This window comes from Suncus etruscus, chromosome 20, assembly GCF_024139225.1.
Source record: "Suncus etruscus isolate mSunEtr1 chromosome 20, mSunEtr1.pri.cur, whole genome shotgun sequence".
In the NCBI taxonomy this organism is placed as follows: domain Eukaryota; kingdom Metazoa; phylum Chordata; class Mammalia; order Eulipotyphla; family Soricidae; genus Suncus; species Suncus etruscus.
The window spans coordinates 25,741,739-25,769,644 of NC_064867.1; the positions used below are offsets into that span (position 1 = coordinate 25,741,739).

The 27,906-nt window shown below is 39.1% G+C and overlaps 1 protein-coding gene and 1 non-coding gene across 2 annotated transcripts in view; both read left to right on the top strand.

Annotated features, from left to right (window-relative positions):
- Positions 1–27,906, top strand: part of LOC125998218 (collagen alpha-6(VI) chain-like) — a 126,923-nt gene that overhangs the window by 87,463 nt on the left and 11,554 nt on the right. The window contains exons 28-35 of the mRNA XM_049766485.1: positions 3,772–3,834; positions 5,089–5,124; positions 5,241–5,277; positions 7,923–7,934; positions 12,870–13,363; positions 16,898–16,994; positions 20,121–20,798; positions 24,180–24,273. Coding sequence (XP_049622442.1) covers positions 3,772–3,834; positions 5,089–5,124; positions 5,241–5,277; positions 7,923–7,934; positions 12,870–13,363; positions 16,898–16,994; positions 20,121–20,798; positions 24,180–24,273 — 1,511 coding nt within the window. The remainder of the gene's footprint in view (positions 1–3,771; positions 3,835–5,088; positions 5,125–5,240; positions 5,278–7,922; positions 7,935–12,869; positions 13,364–16,897; positions 16,995–20,120; positions 20,799–24,179; positions 24,274–27,906) is intronic.
- Positions 3,337–3,500, top strand: LOC125998314 (U1 spliceosomal RNA). Its single transcript, XR_007491905.1, has one exon. It is a non-coding gene; the product is annotated as a U1 spliceosomal RNA (small nuclear RNA).

Genomic DNA, 27,906 nt, shown 5'->3' on the forward strand with positions numbered 1-27,906 from the left:
CGGCATTTGCCACTATCACACCTTTACTATATTTTTTTACTCTTGTCCTTTAAGGAAAAAAATACAACTTACTGAACTTAAAAACAAATAACTATAGTAGAATACCTATCTCGAATACAGGCAGGAAATGGGAAGGGGAAGGGGGTAATGTTACACTGGTGAAGGGGGGTGTTCTGGTTATGACTGTAACCCAACTATGATCATGTTACTTAAATAAAAAATATATTTAAAAAATGGCAATACTCCCCAAAGCATTATACAGATTTAATGCGATCCCTCTAAAGACACTCAAGACATTCTTCAAAGAAGTGGATCAAACACTTATGAAGTTCATCTGGAACAATAAACACCCTCGAATAGCTAAAGAACTCCTAGGGAAAAGGAAAATGGGAGGCATTATTTTCCCCAACTTTAAACTGTACTACAAAGCAATAGTTATCATAAGAGCATGGTATTGGAATAAAGACAGACCCTCAGATCAGTGGAGTAGGCTTGAGTTCTCAGAGAATATTCCCCAGACATACAATTACCTAATTTTTGACAAAGGAGCAAGAAATCCTAAGTGGAGCAGGGAAAACCTCTTCAACAAGTGGTGATGGCAGAACTGGTTAGCCACTTGCAAAAAAGCAAACATAGACTCCCAGTTAACACCATATATGAAGGTAAAATCCAAATGGATTAAAGACCTTGATATCATACCTGATATCATAAGGTATATAGAACAACAAGTTGGTAAAACGCTCCATGACATTGAGACTAAAGGCATCTTCAAAGAGGAAACTGCACTTTCCAAACAAGTAGAAGCAGAGATCAACAGATGGGAATACATTAAGCTGAGAAGCTTCTGCACTTCAAAGAAAATAGCACCCAGGATACAAGAGCCACCCACTGAGTGGGAGAAACTATTCACCCAATACCCATCAGATAAGGGGCTAATCTCCAAAATATACAAGCACTGACAGAACTTTACAAGAAAAAAAATCTAATCCCATCAAAAAATGGGGAGAAGAAATGAACAGACACTTTGACAAAGAAGAAATACAAATGGCCAAAAGGCACATGAGAAAATGCTCCACATCACTAATCATCAGGGAGATGCAAATCAAAACAATGATGAGATACCATCTCACACCACAGAGATTGGCACACATCACAAAGAATGAGAAGAATCAGTGCTGGCAGGGATATGGAGAGAAAGGAACTCTTATCCACTGCTGGTGGGAATGCTGTTTAGTCCAACCTCTATGGAAAGAGATATGGAGATTCCTCCAAAAACTGGAAATTGAGCTCCCATTCGACCCAGCTATTCCATTCCTAGGGATATACCTTAAGAACACAAGAATACAATACAAAAACCCCTTCCTCACACCTATATTTATTGCAGCACTATGCACAATAGCCAGGCACTGGAAACAACCAAGATGCCCTTCAACAGATGAATGGCTAAAGAAACTGTGGTACATATACACAATGGAATATTATGCAGCCGTCAGGAGGGATGAAGTCATGAAATTTTTCTATACATGGATGTACATGGAATTTATCATGCTCAGTGAAATAAGTCAGAGGGAGAGAGATAGATGCAGAATAGTTTCACTCATCTATGGGTTTTAAGAAAAATAAAAGTCATTTTTGCAACAATCCTTAGACAATGAGAGGAGGGCTGAAACTTTCAGCTCACTTCATGAAGCTCACCACAAAGAGTGGTAAGTGCAGTTATAGAAATAACTACACTGAGAACTACCATAACCATGTGAATGAATGAGGGAACTGGAAAGCCTGTCTAGAGTACAGGTGGGGGTGGGGTTGGATGGAGGGAGATTTGGGACATTGGTGGTGGGAATGTTGCACTGGTGAAGGGGGGTGTTCTTTATATGACTGAAACCTAATGACAACCATATTTTTAATCAAGATGTTTAATTAAAGATGGTATAAAAGAATAAAGACCTGAGGGGGGTCTTATGACTTCTTCTTACCCATTCATATGATATCCTGCTTTCTGATGAAATTTTTAACCCTCAACTATCTGAAGCTCCTTAGAGACAATGCCTTGGCTGGTAAGGCCTTGCTATCAGTCCTTCTTTTTTTTTTTTTTTTTTGGTTTTTGGGCCGTACCCGGTGATGCTCAGGGGTTACTCCTGGCTGTCTGCTCAGAAATAGCTCCTGGCAGGCACGGGGGACCATATGGGACACCGGGATTCAAACCAACCACCTTTGGTCCTGGATCGGCTGCTTGCAAGGCAAACACCGCTGTGCTATCTCTCCAGGCCCACTATCAGTCCTTCTTTAGACTCTTCCCTCTACTTCCACATCAGGAGGAGCCAGCACTGCAAATTCCCGAACCTTCTGGGAATATACTTTATAGCTTGTAGGACCTTGGTTTCCCTCATGATGGCTATGAGAAACTTAATTGACAAAGGATTTAACATCTGCTTTTCAATGCCCAGAAGCTTATACTTCTTGTCTCCTTTCCTTTTCTTCCCGTCTTTGATGATTCAATTTTTACTTTAAAAAAGAACTTCAAACTATCATTTTAGTAAAACATTGGGAAGAAGCAAAAGAACAACTATGTTAACTTGTATCCCCAGATAATCTGTCTTCCCAGAGAAACTATATATGTATTTTTAGATCACACAGCATATAGAGAATATACCTGGCTTGTTCAAGAAACATTTACAAGAATTTAAAATAAAAAAATAAACAAATTAAGTTGATTTTAGACAACTCTAGTTGTTATTGCTATAAAAGTCATAAATTTCTTGCCATTTTGAATGAACACAGAAATATTCCACTAGTTTTTAAAGTAAATTCTAACTTTTATGATAAATGACATAGTTGAGTGCACATGAAAATTTTTCAGGCATAAAAATTTAACAATGTGTAATCAACAATTGTTGTTTTTATTACTTCTTTTATTCCCCAGTTCACTATCAATATCTCCAACCAGCCGTTAAATGTTCTTTGTTGTTCTTTCAAGAGTTTTTATATTTAATTTTTTTGCTTTCTCCGAGTCTTCTGTTCATTGTTTTTAATTAGTTAATCTACCATCTCGTTTAGATAAAAATTTCTTCTTTGATCCAATAATTTCAGGTCTGAAAACTTCCCTAAGTAAATCATAAAAATTATGCATATAACTTCATAGTAATATTTCTTACTGCCTTACCAACAAACCCTAAGTGTCAATAATAAGAGACTTGATTAACTAAATCACATGATAGAGCACTAGACAACCATGAAAAATCGTCTTATCAAAGGTAATTCAATAACACAAGGTGTCCAAATTTAGCTGAAAAAATATAGAGGGGGTACAAAATTGTAATTAAAACATACAAAACCATACTTACCTGGCAGGGGCGATTCCATGATCACGAAGGTGGTTTCCCCAGGGTGAGGCTCGCCCATTGCACTCCGGGCGTGCTGACCCCTGCGGTTTCCCCAAATGTGGGAAACTCGACTGCGTAATTTATGGTAGTGGGGGACTGCGTGCGCGCTCTCCCCTGTAAAAAGAAAAAAAAAAATAAAAAAATAAAAAAACATACAAAACCTAACACCATATAACAAATATATAAAGGACTAGAAGAATACCAAGATCTTAAGAATAATTCTTAAAGAATTAATTAGAAGAAAAAGGATTGATGAGGATTTTTCCATTCTGTGTACTTTTTGAAATTTTCATAATTTTCTAAAGTAGATTAAGAGTGCCTTTGAAATTTCAAATGCACAAACATCTTTAATGAATATTATTTTAAAATAAACATATTCTGTTTCAAGATGTCTTCTGGGATCCCAGGAGAGCAGGGATCACGTGGGGATCCGGGACCTCCTGGACTTAGGGTAAGTTGAAAAACATTGAATTAAAACATCCTTTTTCAGGCAAAACTCAGCACATAATGCTATTAAGAAAGTGACGTTAGGAAGTGTGATGATATTACTAATGAATCAGTTATCCAAGCTGTATTTGTGTGGAAGGTATTTTCTTCAGGAACTGGAAGTCTCTAGTATTTTATTCCTGTGTGTGAGTTGCCAGATTATTCCTCTTCCAAAAACAAGATGGTAGACAAAAACCATCCCACTCTGATCACTTAGGATGACCTTCCGAGATACTTTCTTTGATTGTAGTCTCTTTGTCATCCAGTCAGTGATGGAAGGTACAGTCTGCATGCCTTACAGGAGCCAAGTCAAAGAATGAGAATGGCTACCTCCAAGTTGAACAGGCCACATAGACAACTCAAAGCTAAGGCTGCTTCACAGCTATCCAGACTCCTTTAGCATATTCACTCCATCCTAGGGTCCCCAACATCCTTGCCAACTAGAAACAGAGTTGAAGAAAATATATCTCTGCAGGCTTGTGTGGATCATGCACTGCCAAGTTTATTCCTCTAGGAGTAACAGTGGGCTGGGAATAGTTTAGTGGTAGATTACTTGCCTTGAATGTATAAGACCCTGGGTTTGAACCCAATTCACATGGAGGAGGAGGAGGAAGAGGAGGAGGAGGAAGAGGAGGAGGAGAAGGAGGAAGAAGAGGAGGAAGGAAGGAAGGGAAAGAGGGAGGGAGGGAAAGGAAAGAAAGAAAGAAAGAAAGAAAGAAAGAAAGAAAGAAAGAAAGAAAGAAAGAAAGAAAGAAAGAAAGAAAGAAAGAAAGAAAGAAAGAAAGAAAGAAAGAAAGAAAGAAAGAAAGAAAGAAAGAAAGAAAGAAAGAAAGAGGGAAGGAGGGAGGGAGGGGGGAGGGAGGAAGGAAGGAAGGAGGGAGGGAGGGAGGGAGGGAGGGAGGAAGGGAGGAAGGAAGGAAGGAAGGAAGGAAGGAAGGAAGGAAGGAAGGAAGGAAGGAAGGAAGGAAGGAAGGAAGGAAGGAAGAAAGGAAGAAAGGAAGAAAGGAAGAAAGGAAGAAAGGAAGAAAGGAAGAAAGGAAGAAAGAAAGAAAAGAATTAATTTGGTGAGGAATATCTTGCAGTATCCTCTTTCTCTAAGTTATGATAATTTAACACACCTTTTAAAATTTAGCACTTCCTTTAGAATTCTGTGGGCGCACTTCAGACTGTTAACTTGTATGTCTGCAAGTAGTGAATCACATTGTTTTATTTCTCACAGGGTGCGAAAGGGAGCAAGGGACTGCCATCATTTTCCGTAGGTATCTCTGATAATAAGCTCTGAGAGCCAACGCATTACAAGCCTTTCATTTGAAATTTCAGAACCTTGCCATCCTCTGTTGGCTGACTCTGTGTTTTATTTCTGAACACCAGGCATGTGAGCTCCTTCAATATGTGCGGGACCACAGTCGTAAGTATCCTGCTTAAAATGCTCGCCCGCATTGTCAGCCTCCCTAGGAAGAGAGTAGCACAATAACTCAGAATTGAGATAATTGAGCCATCAGTTTCTTGAAATTAGAAATGTCACTGCACATGCTTCGAGTCATTAATAGCCTAGTGACTATTAATTCCCTTTCTTTTTGTCAGCATGTCTATTAGAACCTTGGGAACATCGATTTATAGCTCTGCACCTTCTTGATGCTGGGATCAATCAGTGCAGAATCACATTAAAGATAAAAAAACGATGATTATCACGTGAAAATCACTCCCCTGGTGTGAGACAGTTCTGAGAATGGGGTGTCCAGATGGATAGGAGCTCTGATTGTATCTTTTGTTGCTCCTTTCCTGGAAAACTGTGATTTACTATTTTTAGTTGCACTGATTGGCTTATAAAATTACTCATTCTGTCAATATTGTTTTCCTCTCTCCGCATTTTAAAGCAAAAAGACGTTTTGATTTTGAAAATGCACTTTCATATTTGCTTTAAGATCCTCCTGGCAGCCACTTCAATCAAAGTACACATTGGCATCATCAAATGAATTTCATATACAGGATGAGGAGAAAGTCATATTTAATGTTCCCCTGCAAATGTATGATTTCTTACCTAATCATATGACTAAAAGAAATAATCCTAAGTTCCACAAAGACATTTGGGAGTGAAGAGAAAATAGACAAAGTGCTTCTATTTCTCTAAAGAAAGCTTATCTTAAAAATAGATTTTTGAAAGCTATAAATGCAATTTTGATCTTAACCCTTTTAATAGCATAAAGGAAACGGGTGTTAAAGAATCAAAATCTATTCATCAAGTCATGAAAGTTGATTGCTTTGGGGGTGAATTAGCACATTAAAATTTTGACAAGTAGTCTCAACTATAATATAAATAGGTATGCATTGTAAAATAAAAATTATAATACTTGGGTAATGTTCAAAAGCAATGAGACTTGGTCATTTGAGGAGCCTTATACAAAACTACAAATCCAATAGGCATGGTACTCAGAGGCAGAACACTTGTTTCCTATGAGGCTCTAGGTCTATTCTCTGGCACCAAAATAATAAAGTAGGTACAAAATGATGTCAAAGTTTAGAAAAAGGACAAATGACTTCTTTACATTATTAGCAAGTGTTAGTGTTACCACACAACTAGGCCTCTCTGGTAGCCTTGCCCAGGGGCCCCAACAATTGAGAGGCCTTAAGTCATTTCATTTACTAACACTTTGTACAATGATGGAGTATTGCATTTCACTGTCCAACATGGTAGCCATGTCATTAAAATGTAAACAGTTGGAACCAGTGAAGTGGCGCTAAAGATAAGGTGTCTGCCTTGCAAGCGTTAGCCAAGGAAGGACCGCGGTTCAATCCCCCGGTGTCCCACATGGTCTCCCAAGCCAGGGGCAATTTCTGAGCGCTTAGCCAGGAGTAACCCCTGAGCATCAAACAAGTGTGGCCCCCAAAACAAAACAAAACAAAAAATAAATAAATAAAATGTAAACAGTTATATATGGCTAGTGGCTTCCATATAAAATATGGCAGATCCCAACCTCAAGCTTCAGAGTAAATCCATCCATCTCTAAATACTGATATATACACAAACATCAAGAAACATATACAAACATCTTCAAAGAACACAGATTTGGTATACTTATTATCAAAAACTGTAAGTTAACATTTAATGATGTGCAATAAATAATTTTTCTAAATAAAAATACTAGATTTAAAAATAGAAAAATTTTGGGGCCGGAGAGATAGCTTGGAGGTAAGGCATTTGCCTTGCATGCAGAAGACTGTGGTTTGAATCCTGGCATCTCATATAGTCCCCCAAAGCCTGCCAGGAATGATTTCTGAGTGTAGAGCCAAGAGTAACCCCTGAGCACTGCCAGGTGTGACCAAAACAAAACAACAAAAATTAAATAAAAATTAAAAAATTGTATGATCCATGACTAAAGTTTCATGTTTTTTTCTCATGGAGATATAATTATAATAGTGCTACCATGTATTTCTTCTAATTAATAACATTTTCTTTAGTTTATTATAAGAATATAATATATAATATACATATTATGCAAAATCTATGCTAATAAGCTATTTATGTTATTGGTGAGGCTATAGAACAAAAGAAAACTATGTAGTTACATTTGGGAGAAGTCAAAAGTTACATGCAGTTATTTTTTGACTGCGCAGGTGGTTAGGACACTGGCATTCCTATTGTTCAAGGGTAAATTGCATCCATTTATATAATGTATATAGATATATAGATATATGTAAACTTAATGACTATGGGTGTCTTCATGGGGAAATTAAGAGTTCTGAGAGCTCAGATCTTCTAACTTTCCAAATGCGCCACCACCCAATCTACCACCTTCTTCCTTCCTGTGCAAAAGTAGTTTCTTTCTCATAGCTGTAGGCTACTGATAAATGTCTGTGTCCCTCTCTCCCACCCTTGCAAAAGAGCTGGTGCTATCACAAAAAATGCTGAAATATATTTGCATTTTCTTCACCCTCAATATTTTGCCTTAATTTCTGAGTCACCTACAAAAACTATGCAGGGCACAATCCCAGTTCTGCAGTATAGAACTTCTCTGACAAATAATAATGCAATCTTCTTTGTTCTCCCTCCAGCTGGCCGAAATGGTGAGTAATCTTTATTGACAGCATATTATAATCAAGCTCCAAAATGTCAGACATCTGGAAAGATGAGTTTGAATAATGTGTTGCCTACAAAACGACATCAGATTTTGCTGCCTCATTCTGGCTGCATAATCCTGCCTTCGAGAAATGATGCCATTTCAACTGCATCTCACAAGAATTTCTCCACCAATGGTTTGATTTTCTTTATACTCAATATACTAGTGATGAACGATACCATTGATTTGGCTGCTCAATTTTTTGTAAGAATCTTTTTTCTCTTGATATTCTCCTTTTATTTTTTATATTGTCTCTATAACCTAGTGTTGGGATTAAGATGCTGAGGACCAAGAGGCAGTGAGATCAGTCAGAGTCTGAGCAAAGTGCTACCTTGCTGGGCCAAGCATTTAACCATTCAGCCTGGCTGGCCAAGTCTCACTAGACATGTCCTCTGATCTCTGAGTATTGCCTGGAGAACTCCCTCATCCCCCAAAATAGTCAGAGAGAAGCTACCTTGTCTCCCTAAAAGTATGGAGAATAATCATAAAGCAAATAAACTGAATGTGAATTTACATATTGCTCAAGTCTTTGTAGTTGATGCTTAACAGTAATTACAAATTGACTCAGCACCTTTCCTGATTGTTTTCAAGTAATTCCTTCTTTTTTCCAGATGTTGTACCCATGACAGTACCTCTTGCATCTTTATAGTAAATGCATAATGCGTAAACAAGACTAAAAAGGGCCTGGGTAATTTTCTGAAAGTCTATGAGGTAGTAGACTTTGTTATAAGCATCAGGCTAAAGAAGGTTGACATGACTTCTATCTTCAGAGGGTCCCATGGTGCTGTGATTCAAGATAATAAGCAGATGAAATAACTGAAGTTAATTTGAGTTTCTGTTAAAAGAGATCAAGAACAGGATACTCTGACCAGTGTAATGTTAGGGGCAAGAAAAAAAAGCTTTGGGATGAAAGTTCCTCTTTGACACAGTGGCACTGACATTTGAACTGAAAGAATAAAAAGAAACTAGTCCAGACAAAGGGAATTTACGTCATAAGACTAGCTAAGAAGGGCCCGGAGAGATAGCACAGCAGTGTTTGCCTTGCAGCAGCTGATCCAGGACCTAAGGTGGTTGGTCCGAATCCCGGTGTCCCATATGGTCCCCCAGCCTGCCAGGAGCTATTTCTGAGCGACAGCCAGGAGTAACCCCTGAGCACCGCCAGGTGTGCCCCCCCCCCCCCAAAAAAAAAAAGACTAGCTAAGACATTTCTAGCAACTAATAGATGCCCACTATGACTATAGAAAGAACATTGACTTCTGAGAAAATGGAAGATTAATCAGGGGCCTGATTTTTGTAGTTTTGTAGGTTATATTGAGCCTGAGCTGTGTGAGAATTGCAATGGAAGGATACTAAAGAATTCATTGAAAGCAGTCTTTGGGAAAACATGAATTGATGAGTAAATACATAGTTTATATTATACAGAATATATATTATATATATATATATTATACAGAATCATGCCCTGTTGTTCTCAGGTGATGTGGTGCTAAGGATAAAACTTGAGTTTCTCTAATGCAAAGCATGTGCCACAGCCACTTTGAGCTCTCTTCTAAGTCCTTTTAAGGTTTATTTGGGTTTTGTTAAAAAACATTAGGGTGTGTACAGATGAGCATAAGAGGACTTGTTAGGTCTGGTAGACCAGGAAAAGATGATGACGGCCTGAAGGAGAGATGACTGCAATTCATGGCAGTGGTTTTCTTGGTTTTCCTATACCTTTGGCTTTATATGTTCTAAGTGTGTGACCATGGAACCATGCTGTGTCTCATATGGGCCATCTGATTCTCTAGGGTAGTCTCCTAGAGATCAATGAGATCCAACCAGCATTTGTGGTAATCCTGGGGATTCCAGGTGACTTGCTAGATATCAGAAGGTTCATTTTACACGTTGACTTTATACTTCAGTATTTATTTCTGGAACTGAATTTTTTAATTATTTTATAGTAGTGTGTTTATAATGATGTTGACAGTCATGACTTTGGTGTATAGTTGCCTAAACTCATATACCAAAGTATCATTGTGTCACACATCCTGAAATTGGAATATTTTCCCACCTGCAGACAATGAATCTCCTTTCCCTTTACCTCTAGATTAAACCTAAAGGCAGGCCATTCTTATTTTTGGTCCCATATAAAAATATTATTACACAAAGATGACACAATCACTTCAATATTTGCTTATAGTTGTACTCAAGGGATCAAGAGATAATAGACTGAAATGTAGGTGTAGCTTGCAGGTTCTCCCAAAGATCACCAAGTTTGGCTCTTAAGCAATAAAAATTTTAATCTGCTCATTTCATTTTTCCATTGTAAATTTTACATAACCTTGATATTTTAGACATTCAAAGTACCCTCTTCATTAGTCTCAAAGACTATAAAATCCTGTCCTGTCTTTTTCTATAGAGATGCCTGGTGTTTGATTTGAGGTTGAACATTGGACCAGTTAAGACTAACTGCTCCAGTAATAATGCCTTTACTGGTAAAGGTTACAGAATACAGGACCAGAAAGATCAACAATATGTCACTAAGGAGGCCAAGTCTAGGGCCCTCTTGGATGCAACCCCCAAAACATCAGTTCCTGAACTTCATGGAAAGAACTATTAGATTGAGGGTATATTCATTTTCTCAAAATCTGATTTGCTGACACCTTCCCAGTCACATAATTGAGATCTTCTTTGCCCTTTATTAAAGTCCTATTCTTCTTCTTGTAACTGGCAAAAAGAGTGTCCTTTGTTTCATTTTTTCCATTTTGACAATTATTAGTTCCTCTAACAAATGACAGGAACTGATTCTCTGGTGGATCAAGAAAGCCTGTCTTTATTCTTATGTGAGGCCCCTGTCTCTACTTTTCATAAGTTATTGGGACTGGCTGACATTAATCACATTCCCCAACAACTAGAAACTGCCAACCTCTGATGAGTGCCAGGAACTGAGATTAGAATGAATTGAGTTGGGATCAGTGAATAAATCTGATATTAATGCTTACATTCAATTTGAGCCATCATAATTCAAAGTTTCTCTAAGTAACAAGGCATATTTCTTATTTGCTTTTTTTCTCTTTTAGTAAAATGGGTTAGTTAAAGCTTTCTTCCTTTTTCATTTAAGGATATAGTTCTCTCTTCCAGGTTAATTTTTGTGATGCTGATTGGAATAAGAATGACTAGTATGAATGAGAACACCCTCTGTGCCTGGCCCTGAGGTCCTCAGAACTATGCTTTGTTGATTCGCTGAATCTTCCATATATATTTGTACTTGGGCTACTTTTAGAATTGACATTTGATAGATAAATTTTGATTTGATAGTAAATTGAGGCACCAAGATGATCAGTCACTTAGAGAAGGCCACATGACCAGCAGGTAACAGAGCTGAGGCTCTCAGCATTTCTGTATAATGCTGACTCTTAATCAGCACTGGTATCTTCTGTCTGCTGCATATATCTGCCCTTATCTTTCTGAAATTTTCAACCAAGAACCAAAGAGATAGTATAGGGGTTAAGACACTTGCCTTACACCCAGATGACCTGATTTAACTCCTGGCATCACCAATAGTTCATTGAGCAGAGAGCCAGGAGTAAACCCTAAATATATGTGGATCCAAACAAGACAAACAAAAAAATCAAGTCCAGGTCTGGAGAGATAGCACAGTGGTAGGGCATTTGCCTTGCACGTGGCCAATCCAGGATGGATGGTGGTTCGAATCCCAGCATCCCATATCGTCCCCAAAGCCTGCCAGGGGTGATTTCTAAGTGCGGAGTCAGTAACCCCTGAGCGCTGCTGAGTGTGACCCAAAAACCAAAAAAAAAATAGTCTTTTCCCTTTCAATTTGCACATGTGATAATCCATTACATCTTCTTAAACAAAATTAAAACCTATTTTAGTTTAGTTAACTGAGAAAAGTTTCTACATCTAAAATGATATATTAGTATATACCCATTCCATCTTTGAAGGGGAAAGGGCATATATGTCTATCCCTGAGATCTCTATTATTTAAAAGCAATTTGTTCATGACTAATTTATAATTTTACTAAAAATTAAATGATAGAGAAACCAGACTACTAGGAGGTGGGTTGGCCATTTGCCTTGTATGTGGCTGACCCGGGTTTGATCCTCAGCATCTCGTATGATCTCTTGAGCTGGTCAGGAGTAATTCTTGAGTGCAGATCCCCGAGTAACCTGAGAATTGCCAGATATGAGTCAAAAACAAACAAACTCAGATGCTAGAAATTAGGGGGAGGAGTGACTATATTCAAAATAGCCAATTTAGGGGCCGGCTAGGTGGCCCGAGAGGTAAGGTGTCTGACTTGCAAGCACTAGCCAAGGAAAGATCACAACTGAGGTTAAATCCCCCGGTGTCCCATATGGTCCCCCCAAGCCAGGGGCGATTTCTGAGCGCTTAGCCGGGAGTAACCCCTGAGCATCAAACGGGTGTGGCCTGAAAAACAAACAAAAAACAAAACAAAAAAAAGCCAATTTAGGTTTTGGAATAGCATTTTTTAATTAGCCAAGATTTAGATCTTTACTATTTATTTATAAAAGAAATAAATATGGGCCAGGCGGTGGCGCTAGAGTTAAGGTGCCTGCCTTGCCTGCGCTAGCCTTGGATGGACCGCGGTTCAATCCCCCGGTTTCCCATATGGTCCCCCAAGCCAGGAGCGACTTCTGAGCGCATAGCCAGGAGTAACCCCTGAGCATCACCGGGTGTGGCCCAAAAACCAAAAATAAATAAATATTTACTATTTATAAAATTCAGAGTAATATGTATCACTCAGTATTAATAAAAAAAAAGGTTCTTTGTGGCTTTGACATCTAAAATCATCTGTCTTCTGGGTCTCTCTATCTCTCTTTACATAAGTAGCTATAGGATAAGAACCACATTCTTCTCTCTTAGGGATGCCAGAATGCCCCGTGCACCCCACTGAGCTGGTGTTCGCCTTAGATCAGTCCCGAGGTGTCACCCAGGATGAGTTTGAGCGCATGAAGGAGATGATGGCTTCTGTGGTCCAGACCATTCGAGTGCGGGACCACAACTGCCCAGTGGGAGCCCGTGTGGCCATCCTTTCCTACAGCTCCCATACCAGGCACCTGGTGCGCTTCTCTGACGCCTATTCCAAGACCCGACTTCTCCAGGAAATTGAAGCAATTCCTTTCGAGACATCATCAGAAAACCGAGAGATGGGCAAAGCCATGAGGTTCATTTCCAGGAACGTCTTCAAGCGAACCCTCCCAGGGCCTCACACCAGAAGAATCACCACCTTTTTCAGCAGTGGCCAATCAAATGATGTCCAGACCATCACCACAGCTACAATGGAATTCAGTGCCCTGGATATTGTTCCCGTGGTGATTGCTTTCAACAATGTGCCCTCAGTCAAACGTGCCTTTGCGGTAAGGAGGTTGAGCTCTCTTAAAATTTAGAACAGGGAGAATTATGTTCAAAATGCTATGTAGTTCCATAGTTATAGTTATAGAACCATATGATCTACCAAGAATATAGATCGTTCTTTAGATTAGTGGCCTTCACCTACTACTCTGTGGACCAGTACAAGTTGGTAGTTGTACAAGGTTGAAAACCACTGGCTTATCATCTTTAAAGCAGGCTAAAACATGTTGGTCTGAAGGTATAGAAAGGATGAAGATCACTAGCTCAGCTGCATTACCAGCTTGATTCTCACAAGTATGTGTAGGATGTACATCATTGCTGCTTCTAATGTATGGATGACAAACAGCCTAGATAAGGTATCAATGGCTAAGGTTTATACTACTGAGAATTTATCACAGCTGGATTGAATACAGAAAGGCCAATGAACATTCTCAGTTATCACCTACACAGCCAGATAGGAGCTGCTACTGTATGATGAAAACCAATGGACTGGGGCCCAAACGATGTGCAGCGGTAGGGTGTTTGCCTTGCACGAGATCAATCCAGGACAGACCTCAGTTCGATCCCCAGCATCCCATATGGCCCCCCAAGCCAGAAATGATTTCTGAGCATATAGCCAAGAGTACCCCCTGAGTGTCATTGGGTGTGGTCCAAAATAAAATGGACTGAACTTATAATTTCACCCATCCCAGATACATACAACTTTTATCAAGGAAAAGCCATCTACTTAGAGCTTCTTAGGATGAGGGTTGAAATCTTGTTTATAAGTCATTCACCTAGGAACTAGACCTATAGGTCCTATCCCTGGCAGCTGGAGACAAACTCATCTCCCCCAAGGGAGGCAGGATTAGCCAAATCTCCTTTCAGTTTCTGGGTCTCAGTCCCACCATGCTGAGGTAGGGAAGTCCTTCAGGGGAAAACTAGGAAAAAGGACTTCATTGAAAAATGCAAATAAGGGCCCGGAGAGATAGCACAGCGGTGTTTGCCTTGCAAGCAGCTGATCCAGGACCTATGGTGGTTGGTTCGAATCCCGGTGTCCCATATGGTCCCCCGTGCCTGCCAGGAGCTATTTCTGAGCAGATAGCCAGGAGTAACCCCTGAGCACCGCCGGGTGTGACCCAAAAACCAAAAAAAAAAAAAAAAAGAAAGAAAGAAAAATGCAAATAAAAGAGCCAAGCAATGGAAATGTATTTCATAAAGGAAAGAGAAATAAAAAATCACAGACCTCAGGTGTGTGACAGTTTTCAACTTTAAGGCAAACATCTCATGTTAGAGAGACTTCGTCATCACAGTAAAAATCCTCAGGTAAGAAGTAAGTCAGAGCAAGTCTGTGGAAACATATATTTACTGTTGAGTAAATGCAGAGGTTTAATACTAACCTCAGGTGATCAAGATGACACCTTTTCAGCAGGTCTTAGACAAAATATCACTCACCAGGGTCCATTCTTCTGAAGTCTGAAACAGAGTTCTTCTTGAGGCCCAGTCTAGCTCCCTGATTTCCCATAAGGACATGGAACAAGCAGTAGAGGGAATAGTGTGTTCCTGGGTCAGAGAAGGGAAGCAGGGTCTTTGTCCTAGCTGGTGTGAAGACCAAATGAGGTGAACTTATTTCCTGTTCCCAGTTCAGTGTATGATCCTTAGTAGCCATGCTCTCATTACTGTTGTTACCAGTCAGCTGCTCGACACAACATCTGTCTAACAGTATAGACATTTAGGTGGCAACAGGAGCTACTACTGCAAGCATTCTTGGAATTATACCAATGAGCAGACAAAGAAGCATCAGGTAGGAAAGTTCAGGCAGTTAATGGAAGGAAAGTTGTTCTAAGCTATCATGGGGCACCAGTCCTCCAGGTGGATTGGGTTGCTTGCCTATAGTTCTGGGTTTCCCAAATACATTTCTCCTTTTTCTCTACACTTGGGCCTGAAATATTAGCTAAAAGAGTCCTCTCTATTAGAGTTCTCCTCACAGGCAGAGGAATGCGTGAGATTTGGGAAACATGAATATCTGCCTCTCTCCTCAAAAGAACCAAAGATTGGCATAAGCAGAGCCCCAGGCCCCAGTGCCCAGCACCCCATTTCCTTGCCCTGCTATTGACAGTCTCCTGTTGGATTGTGCTTGCTCCCAATATGGGGAGACATGCTGCCGGTCAGGAACTTGTTCCACTCCTGACCCTGGATGTCAGTCTCTGAGAGAGTCGCTCTACTTAGAGATAAGTCATTCTTCCATAGGCCACTGACAAAGCCTCCCTCTTAGAGCAAGTAAGGGAGGAAAGGAAGGAAACTTTACTGGGAATGAGAGTAGAAGAGTAAACCCCGGGGTTTCCAGAGAAAATGAATGTTCTCTGGCTCATCACTCAGGCAGCAGCTGGCATTACATTTTTTATTTTCTCCGATTTATCCCTGACCTTTGTCAAATCATTGATGAGGAAATTAGCCTCATTATTTATAGCCTCCTCATCTACCCTCTTGTCTCTGATCTTAAATCCTTTAAAGAGGTTTTCAACTCAATGAAAATGAGAGAGGAGTCACAAAGAAAAGAGCTACCTGCATTTGACATGGTGTCCCCTCCTTAAACCAAACAGCTGTAAGCTCACTAAGTAGTAAGCTAGACACAGAGGGGACCACTCATTCTAACAGTCCTGGGGGTGAGGGTGGAGGATATGGGAGACAGGATAAGAACAGAGGTGGAAGGAAGACAATTCGGTGATGGGAATTCCCTGATTCAATGTTAATATGTACCTAAAATATTACTGTGAACGATATATAAGCCACTATAATTAAAATAAAATTTATATTAAAAAGAAATGCAATATCCTAAATGACTCCCTGGCAGGAAATCAGTTCTACACCAAAGATGTCATCTCCAGTTGTTCTTGAAAGCCTAAGATCTCTGCTCTCCTTCCACACAAAGCTTAAGGCCCAGTGTCTTTTGATAAGTCCTCTTATTTTTCATGGAACCTCAGTGTTGCCATCAGTAAAACAGGGTAATAGGTACAATCACCAACTAATAATGTGGTTAAGCTAACAGGATGCAAAGTTCTTGTTGGACTTTAGGATAATTTTTTTTTTGTTTGGGGGCCACACCTGGCAGCACTCAGGGGTTACTTCTGGCTCTGTGCTCAGAAATAACTCCTGGCAGGCTTGGGGATCATATGGGATGCCAGAGATCGAACCTGGGTCCATCCTGGGTTGACTGGATGCGAGGTAAATGCCCTATCACTGTGCTATCACTCTAGCTCCCTTTCATTGGACTTTAAAAGTATGTGGGGACAACTCCATGACTATAAGTGCCTTTTCAGCTTCAGTTTAGGGTTGCTCACAGTCATTCTGTTGGGGTGTTGTATGGTGGTTCCATTGATCAGGAAAGGATTCCCTAGAGATGTAAAGACATTTTTTCCTGCAGTGAAAAGGAAAGAGAGGTGGGGCCATGCCCCTACACTTACTTCCTAGTAATGTCAGAAGGTGAAACTCTAGACCCAAGACACTGATATCTAGAAGCTTCCCCTACTGAGCTATTCCTTTTCTTCTGTTTCATGTAGATTGATGACACTGGCACATTCCAAGTCATTGTGCTTCCCTCTGGGACTGAGCACACTTCAGCCTTGGAGCGACTTCAGCTGTGCACTTTCTGTCGTGGTAAGACCATTGAGAGAACCTTGTCTAATTGGGATTGTTAAGCCTTGAGACATTATTGGCAGGCACAGAGACATTATTGGCAGCAGAAAACTGAGGGTCCTTGAAAAAAATTTTCTGCTGTTCTGGGCTTACCTTTGCACACCACATGATCCACCACAGTTAGACCTTTACAGTTCAGCAAGTAGGTCTCCAAGCAAATGGAAAACATTCTAGACCTCTTCTTGTCATCCCAGAATAGTCATTATTTTTATAAGAACTCAGCCTGTCTCTGCCAATTATTTTACTCTACATAGTTGCATTTTCTAAGTCTCAGACCTTTACAATCCCAAAGTCACTCTTTAAAGCAATTCAGCCTTCTCCTTCTTGCTTGGAAATAGAGTTTAATAGAGTAGGGGGAAAAAAGTTAGCAGAAACATGTGCATTTCTCACCAAATTTCATACATAGAATGCCAAAAAAAATTGGCAGGGCTATTTATTAGATATGCATCCATAGGTGTAGCTAGAAAACTGATTGAATCCATATTTGATAGTCTAATTACTAATAGTCTTGCTACTAAATGAATGTCCTAATGCTTGAACAGACCGGAAAAGCTTCTGAAATAACATACATACAAGAATACTTACCACTCTCTTCCTAGAAATCATGCACTATTCCAGTCTCTTGTAGGGTCTTGCTAATGTTTTTAATGTTAGTTAATACCCCGGCTGTCGTGCTTATGTTGCAAGCACCTTCTGCATGTTTCATTCAATCCTTATCCTCAACCTAAAACATTTGATATTTTAATACCCTTTTACAGATAAGGAAAGTGAAACTGAGAAATGAAAAAAAAAAATTAAACAGGGCGTCACAGCCAGGCCAAAGCAAAGAAAATTAACTTTCAAATCTTGAAACTTATAAATTTCCAAGATCCCATTCTTCAACTTCTAGAAAATATTTGTCCTTAAAGAAAACAAATAAATAAACAAACCCTGCTTTATTTTTCTTCTCTCTATCTGTCTGAGATGCTAATGCTTGCTACTAAATGACTTCAGGCGGAAGTAACAGCTCTGAGATCTAGTTTTGTTCTCAAGTCTTTTTTTCTGTCTTCCCTGTATTTCTCACTAATCCTCTCTCCACTCCTCCCTCTCTCTCTCTCTCTCCATGTACAGAGCCAGCTCAGGCACTGGCTTGTTTCCTCAAAGCAGTTAAAGAGCTATCCATACTGCAGGGAGAGGCTTGCCTTGCCTGCAGCCCTCTGTATTCTTTCCCTCTCTATTCTCTGTTGTACTTTCAGGCATGTCCATTTTAGCGGTGAGCTGATCTGTTACTCAGTCAGAAGTTTCACATGTGTGACTGGAAATGGATTTTGGCTCTGCTTCTTGGCTTATACCCTTCTTTGTCTTTTTGACATATAATGGAAGATTTTTTTGGCCATTGTTTCCTGCAATTAAAAATCCCATAAAATGGAGCAAATGGGCAGCCTGTTGTCTCGGATTTTTACAAACTGCCTTGCACACAGGTGACTAGTTCTGGCATCTGATTATTACCCATGGGCACAATATTTTAATGAATTTCAATAAGGAAAACCTAACTTGTTCAAAGCTAGATCTTTCCTGAGTTTATGTGCAAGACTGAAGTTAGGACATTTGCCACCTCCCCTGGGCTTTGCAGTCTGGTTATTAACCTTTTACCAAGCAGCATGTTTTTATGGCCCCGGTCCATCTCTAAGTACCAGCTGTCTGCATGTTTGTTATTTCCACTTCTCGCATTTCTAAAGAGACCATCCTTCTTCTTCATCTCAACTATTAATCAAAATGTAGGTTTACAAAATGTCCGTTCCTCATAACAATGTGAATGAATGAGGAAAGTAGAAAGCCTGTCTCAAACACGGATAGGAGGTAGGGAGGGTGGGGAGGAGGGAGATTTGGGACATTGGTGATGGGAATGTTGCACTAGTGAAGGTGGGAGTTCTTTATATGACTGAAACCCAACTACAATCATATTCGTAATCAAGGTGTTTAAATAAAGATATTTTAAAAAAAGAATAACTGAAAAAAATTGTTCCATTAAGGCCCCCAAAAAAAGAAAACCAAAATGTCAGTCCTGGAAGGGCTTTCAGGAGGGATCAAATCCTAATGCCTGAGTGTGAGAGGAGTTTGTGCAAAATCTGGTGGTTGTATGGCCAAGCACGCTGTGTACTTGATTCAGTGAAGGGAACAAGCTCTGAACTTGGGCCTTCTGCCTCTCAGCCTCCCTACTGCTGTTCCACATGGTTTCTTACCATAGAATTCTGAGTTCATTTGTAGATATGCCAGGAAATACTTGTGTCATTCTTGGCAAAATACTTTTACTTATCTGGACTCTGTCTCTTTAAAATTAGGTGACCTCTGTGAGCTTTCCATTTCCATTTTTTAATGACTCTAAATATTCATCGTGGTCAGATTTAATTAAAAAATCACTGTTTTTATTAGTACATATTCTGTTGTCAGATGAGATTTGAATATTTATCAAAGTGACCTTATATTTTATGAAAGCACATTAATATACGATATTCAAATTCATTTAGAGAGCAAGCACACATAATTTTCAACTAATCAGCACCATGGAGATGTAAACATCAGCAACAGCTTCATTCTTCATGTCTGTACAGAGAGACATTGAGTTATCAACCTTCATTGAAATAAAATGTTATTGGTGTTCTTCACTCTTTGAAAGCAGATAACTTTTCAGAGTAGATAGGTATCAGCATAATGTTTATGGCCATTAGTCTAACTGTATATTAGGAGCACAGAGAGCGCTATGAGCTTTATGTCATGATATACTCTTAGAATCTAAGTTAAATTGTCCACTCCAATTTCCATAATCATAAAACACAGCCAAGATTAAATTTGTATTGGAATCAGCCTAATTTTCAAATATCATAAAACATTCAAGGGAAATCAAGACATGATGACTAAAAACTTTGTGGTTTTGGCTATAAGAGAAAAATCCTGCACTAGGAAATCTGGCTGTTAATATCTAAGTCATTTAGTAACTATTTTAACTTCAAAGATCCCACATTGTCCAAATGTGGAAATGTTTATAATATTATCTTTTCTTTGCTCTCCATTTCTGGTTAGTAACCCTAAGTGACTTATGGTCTACAGATGTGTGTAACCCTGATGCTTCCTGCGAGGAACAAACTACTAGACCCTCTCCTCCGCCATCCTACGTGGATGCTGCCATCCTTCTTGATAGCTCCTGGCACCTGGGTAGTCTAGAATTTGAAGACATCCGAGGATTCCTCGGGTCACTGTTAGATCACTTTGAAATCACTCCAGAACCCGAGACCTCAACCACTGGAGATCGGGTGGCCCTAGTGAGTTATGCTCCTCCTGACTTCCGGCCCCACATGCACAAAAGTCCCGTAAGGACCGAATTTAACCTGACCACCTACAACAGTAAACATCGCATGAAGCGGCACCTGGAGAACTCAGTCCAGCAGTTACATGGAGATGCTTTCATAGGTCATGCCTTGCAGTGGACCCTGGACAATATCTTTACAGGGACACCCAATCTGAGAAGGCAGAGAGTCATATTTGTGATCTCTGCTGGGGAAACCAGTCCCTTGGACAGGGACACATTAAAGAAGGAATCCTTCAGAGCCAAGTGTCAAGGTTATGCCCTGTTTGTTTTCTCCCTTGGCCCAACTTGGAATGATAAGGAGTTGGAAGATCTAGCCAGCCAGCCTTTGGATCACCACTTAGTCCAACTTGGCCGAATTCATAAGCCTGACCACAGATATGGTGTGAAGTTTGCGAAGTCATTTGTAAATTCAATTCGACGTAAGTCATAAAATCTGTTCTCGCTTACACATTATAAGTCTACGTGGTATTCCCAGAAAAGGGGTGGATTGTTGACTTGAATTATTGGGAGCTTCTTCTCTGTGAGGCACTACAGTGTCAGAAAGGAGAGGATGTAATAATGGATGGTGGTGTGAAGGAAACCTCTAATTCCTAGGCATTTATTTTTTGGGTTCATCTTTTTGATGCTTCTGGTTCCTATGGAGAAGCAATCATAACACACAGCTGCTCACACAGCTGCCTGCATGGAGTGGGATAGCCTGAAGGTATGAAGTGACAGCCTGAATTTGGGCTACAAAGGCAAAACCCTGGCATAGAGTTTTACCCCCCTGCCTTGGGATGGCAAGTTTCAGATGTTAACATGCCAAAAGAGAGAGCCCGAGAAAAATTAAGCCCTCCTTGGCTTTGTTTTTATAAATTCAGATTTTGAAATATTAGGAGGTGCCATCTTACCTGTCAAAATGAATGATAGAGCTTCACAAGACTGTTCTAGCCTTGTTAACAACTTTTTTATGATGCCTGTAATTAGGGTAACAGGTATTCATAAAAAGGTGCAAAAAAGAAAGGTCCTATTTCTTGGAGTGACTGTTCCTTGAAAATGTCTAATTCACTATGGAAAGCAGCAGGCCTGGTGAGAATTGCAACTTGAAAATGGAAAAGTTCACAATTAGGTTTCTGGTTATTTTTGTGAGGCAAAAGCACTTGCAGATCAGAGAAGGTGAACAGAGCAGGCTGAAGAGCACGAGCAATATGATTTGTGTTAATTAAACCACATCCAAAATGTGAGCCTCCATTGGTGCCCTAGTGTCAATATGTTAAGGGAAATGTTGTTGGGGTCTCACCCCTGACATGACACAGTGAGACCACTTAACTGCAGAGGAAGTGATTAGACAGTACAGATGAGATCTGGGGAGCTTGGGGTATTGGGACAGAGGAGACAGATGTCAGATACTTTTGTCCTCTGCCACTACCAGTGGGAGTCTATGACCCAGAGCCTTGACCTCACCTACCTGGTAGCTAATGACAAAAACAGAATAAATGCTGAATCAAAATCTGCATTTTCTTCGTTGCCCAGAAAAACCCTACTAATTCAGAAATAGTGACAGTGGATCTCTTGCATTGGTCCAGGTTTCTTAATATTTCAAGGACAAAAGTAGTAAATAATAAAGATGCTCAGACTTGGAACTGTTCAAAAGATACACAAAAAATGTATTGAAAAGTAGAAACGAAGAGTATGGCTCAGAATTTTTGGTTTGTTTGTTTTGTGGGATTTTATAGGAAAACTGGGCTTTGGTTTCTTATGTAACAGAATCAGAGGGATAGCCATTTGTTTCTCAGTGATGTCTTGTTAATTTGGAGCCCATTTGTGTTGCTAAAATAAGATTAACATCTTCCATTTCCACTTAGGCTTCTGGGAACTGTGTTTATTAAAGACCCTTTGGGTTCTATATTTCACCATCTGCCCAGGTACTACCCCATTACCTTGAAGTCTCCTGTGATCCCAGGGCCTGAGACTAAATTTATGGTATTCAAAAACTGTAACCTTCCCTTTACTGAGAAAGAGCCCAGGAATTTGCAGGAATGTTTAAAATGTCGAATGGAGACTGAAATGGAATGTTTACAGCAGCGGTTGGCAAAGGGAAAGAGAGACTTCCTTTTTCACATAGTAGAAACACTAGGAGAAAAAAGTGAAGCTTGAAGGTGGTAAAATGTTATATATATATATATATCAGCCACAGTGCTTGAAATCACAATGCAAAAGCATGTGTGAGTGTTTGTATGTGTGTGTATTTGAAAGCACCTCTCCTTTCAGTATACAAACACTAATCTGAGAGCAATGTGCATAATTATATGGTCCCCAAAATAACATTTTTGTGGCTATGTCTGGAATAGGAGTCAGAGTGGAGCTAAGCACAAAAAAAAGAAAGGGGTTTGTGGTCACTCAGGAGAGAATAATAATTTGTAAGGATAAAATCAACACTTGGAGAAGCTCTTAGAGAAACACTCATAAGACAATTTAAGATGTAATTTCCTAGGACCTCAAGCAATACAACAGTGGATTGCCTTCTGTCAACCTGGGTTATATCCCTGACACTCCATATGCCCCCCAAATATGCCAGGAATGACTTGAACACAGTCAGTACACTTAATGCACTCCTGGATGTAGCCCAAAAACCAAATTAAAAAAAATGTAATTTTCTTCTCCACTCCCCAAACACCTGAGGTCATTTTATGGTAATTACTTAAATGATAGTATTAGGTAATTGAAACCCTCCCATTCCCAGAGAAAAGAGAAAGATGGAGAGAAGGGCTGGATAAAAATAATAAAGTGCTTTTGGGAAAATATCATTGGGACCCAGGTTTTTTTGTTTTGTTTTGTTTTTTGGTTTTTTGTTTTGTTTTGTTTTGTTTTGGTTTTTGGTTTTTGGGCCACACCTGGCGGCGCTCAGGGGTTACTCCTGACTGTCTGCTCAGAAATAGCTCCTGGCAGGCACGGGGGACCATATGGGACACCGGGATTCGAACCAACCAACTTTGGTCCTGGATCAGCTGCTTGTAAGACAAACACCGCTGTGCTATCTCTCCGGGCCTGACCCAGGTTTTTGTAATATAATTTTTATTTAGTCACTATTAAATTATAAAGCAATTCATAATTGGGTTTTAGGCATATAATGTTCCTACCCAACCCCTTCACCAGTATCCATTTCCATCCACCAATGCCCCCACCATTTACTTACCACCAATGGGCAGAATTCTATGAGAAATGCTTTCATATATTTGTGATAAGGTTTCATACATAACACTTTACTACCTTTTAGCACCACCACTTCCTCCTGGTTGAGCAATTCCCTTCACCCTAGATGTCACCCCTTAATGTCCTATCCCCCAGTCCCCTCAACTTACTTGAGAGGGTTTCAGTCCCACTGAATACCAGTTCTCATGTTCTTTATTTCCATTGTCTTTGGGTGTTCCTTATTCCTCCACTCTGTTTTTTTATACCCCACATATGAGGGATAATTCTGTATCATGTGGCCCAGTTTTAGAATTTCTAAAATTCTTAAAAAGCTATCACAAAATCCTCAGTGTGATTTTTTGCGGGGAGGAGAGAGCACTGCATTGCTCAGGAGCTAGTCCTAGCTTGGTACTCAGAAAAGGAAATTGAATACTCCACCGGTAGATTCAGTAGACATATGTTCTCTAAATCCAGTTTGAAGGACTCCTCTGGGAATGTGTTTTCATCATATACCCAGTTAGTTGATACTATTGATTAATACTAAAATCAGTGGAGACTTGGTATACAGAGCTGATTGCAATAATACGAATCTTGAGAAAGAGACTCATCAGAGATATTTCTCTTCCTAGGTGCAATCAACAAATACCCACCAATAAACTTCAAAACAAAGTGCAACAGGCTCAGCTCTACAAATGGCAAAACATCTCCCCAAGTGTTGCGAAGGTATGTTCTGTCAGGGTTGCCTGATACAGGGACAGAACCCCTCTTCTTTCCTTCTTTCCTATATTGTTTCCTCATCTTCATCTTCTTCCCATCCTGTTTGGCCAAAGCCTGTTCCAATGTGATACTAAAATACAATTTAAGGAAACAGAGTCATTAAAAATGGTCAAATTGCACTAAAAAATATCTCAATAGTATTACATTACAGGTAAAATAAAAATCCCTGGTTATTAAAAAAAAAAAACCAATAGGAGTATACCAAAAGCTATGAACATATCTTTTATACTCAGATGCTCATATCTCAATTTTTCAATATTGTTCCCCACAAAAAAATATCAAGTCTCCTTAGTAAAATTCTTAATGTTGGGTTGAAGCAAGGGAAGTGTACTATTACCCCAGAATGTACTGAACATAGGAAAAATAACAAAGACAATTTTTATATCATTGAATTTTTTAACTATATAAGACCATATTTATGTCCCAAATGTTGGGGGTGATGGAATAAAGATTTTGTTAAATTTTTTGGTAGAGATAATTTTTTTACTTGTAAATAAATATCGAAGAATGGTAGAATTGGCAAATTACCAACTTGTGAGTCAGGGTGGGATTAAAAAAAAAATGCCAAAAACTGTGGATGACAGGTTATCACAAACTATTTAGTTTCACAGAATCACTTGCTTAATGTTTGTTAATCACAAAAAGGAAAAATGTACCTTTTGATGGTGGCAGCCAGCTGGCTTTAGGAGGTTCCTGAGGTGAGACAGTGGGAGATAACATCAGCTATGAGAGACTCTTGCTGGAATGTTTGAGCACAGTGCACTAATGAGGAAACCACTGGGCGATTCCAAAATATTCAGTGTTCTTCAAAACAGAAGGCCTATTTCCTTTAAAAGGTTGAAGTCAAAAGCAATAGAGATAGTGGGTATTATTCTAAAGAAACAATGAGTGACATAACCATAGATATAATCATGGTGTAAATTTTGGATCTTAGACCAAGTAAAATAGGAGTTTATACAAATAACATTTGTAGCTATTAAGAAATTTCAAACAGTGTTGAGTATTTTGATTTAGGTGGGCTCACTTATGAAAACCTTAATGGGTGTAGTATTATTAAAAAATTGTTTTGTTTGCGTTGTGCCACAATCAGTAGTGCACCAGGCTTAATCCTAGATTTGTGCTCTTGGCAGTATTTGTATGTGGCTCTGAAAGTTGAACTCAAGATGGGGTGTGTTAAGCAAGTATCTATTCAAAAGATAGTATTTTTATTCTTTTTAATATATCTTTATTTAAACACCTTAATTAAAAACATGATTGTAGTTGGGTTTCAGTCAGATAAAGAACACCCACCTTCACCAGTGTAACTTTCCCACCATCAATGCTCTAAATTTCCCTCCACTCCACTTCACCCCTACCTGTATTTGAGACAGGCTTTCTACTTCAACTATCATAACAATGTGAATGAATGAGGGAAGTATTTTTATCCTTAAAAAAAGATTTTTATATGCAGATTTTAAAATAACATGTATAATAGCTACAGCCTATTTTCAGGTAATTTTTCTAACAGGAAATAAGATAGTTTGTGTGTATGTACATACGAAAACATGTTAGTATTCACATGTGTTCTTATATATGTAAACACCACACACAAGTAGCAAGATGGTAGCAATGGGAAGGTCATTCAATGATTTTCAACTGTTGACCAATGAGATGTAATATCATAAATAGAAAATAATTACAGTAGTAAAAGGCAAAATCCAAAAAACAATATTTTAAAGGAAGTTAGAGACACTGGACGATCTACAAAGAAACTCTAAATATCAGTGGCAATAGTGAAGGCCACAAAAACTATTTAGGACATTCTTTTTAAGAAATGGAATCTAGGAATGTAGGTACACTGATGATTGGTGTGGTGTTGAAATTATGTGCATGAGATACCATTGTTAAACAATACTGTGAACCACAAAATCTCAATTAAAATAAAATGAAGGAATGGTAAAAAGGAGCCAGATAGATAGAAGAATGGATAAGACTCTTGCCTTGCATGTGGCCAGCCCAAATTTAATTTCTCAAACTATATGCAATCTAGACCACCACTAGAATTGATAACTGATTGCTGAGCACAGAGCCAAGAGTAAGCCCTGAGCACAACCAGGTGTTGGGTGTGGGGAGGGAGGGATTGACAGAGAGAAGAAAGGAAGAAGAGAAAGAGAGAGATAGAGAAAAGGAAGGAAGCAGAAATAAAAATCAAAAGGAAGGAAGGAAATGAAAAAAATTAAAGGAAAAAGGAAGAAGGGAAGAAAGGAAGATGGAAAAATACTAGCAATAGAAAAACTATTTCAAATAAACAGAAATCACATCTCTCTCTGTCTCTCTGTCTCTCTCTCTCTCTCTCTCTCTCTCTCTCACACACACACACACACACACACACACACACACACAATAAAGACCATTGCTAAAGGAACTTCTAAAGTATATCCTTCACATAAGAAAAATTGTCATGGAAGGAAGGATAAGGACACAGAAATAGTAACTATTAAATATTTGTCAGGTGGCTAGAACGATAATATAGCAAGAAAGGTGTGTGCCTTGCACAGTCATCACAGGCTCAATCTCTGGCACCTCAGTAGAAGTAATCCTTAAGCACAGAGCCAGGAATAAGTCCTGGCCATGTCTGGGCTATATCTGGCCAGACAGCTATGTCTGGCCCAGAAACAAATTAAAAAATTGATAGTATTTTATTCCCCCAAATAAGTGTATTTTAAAATAGTACTAATATGTACTGTTTCAAAAATATCTTTAGAAGTTCTGACAATAAAACACTTGATGTCGAGTAGATTTAACAGGAAAAAATCAATTGTATTAAGAGTATAAATATTAAGAAATATCTATTATTTAATCATAGGAAGGGAAAATTGTTTAAAAAATAAATGTGAGCATTAAAGTGAAAATAAAAATGGGGACAGCACATACATGGTATATATGAAGCCTTGGGTTAAAGTCACCAATAAATAAAACAGACAATGGTAGTAACAGTAAGCTAAATGGAGTTAAAACATACACACAATGGAATATTATGCAGCTGTCAGGAGAGATGAAGTCATGAAATTTTCCTATACATGGATGTATACGGAATCTATTATGCTGAGTGAAATAAGTCAGAGAGAGAGAGAAAAACGCAGAATGGTCTCACTCATCTATGGGTTTTAAGAGAAATGAAAGACATTCTTGCAATAATAATTTCCAGACACAAAAGTGAAAAGAGCTGGATGTTCCAGCTCACCATAGGAAGCTCACCACAAAGAGTGATGAGTTTAGTTAGAGAAATAACTACATTTTGAATTTTCCTTATAATGAGAATGTATGAGGGAAATGGAGAGCCTGTTTAGAGTACAGGCGGGGGTTGGGTGGGTAGGAGGGAGACTTGGACATTGGTGATGGGAATGTTGCACTGGTGATGGGTGGTGTTCTTTACATGACTGAAACCCAAAAACAATCATGTATGTAATCAAGGTGTTTAAATAAAAAAATAAAAATTAAAAAAAAAAAAAAGAAAATAAGAGTGGGGTATAGACCTAGACCTAGACCTTTAGAAGCTCTGGATGGGATGCAAAATATTCACCATCAACATTTAAATAA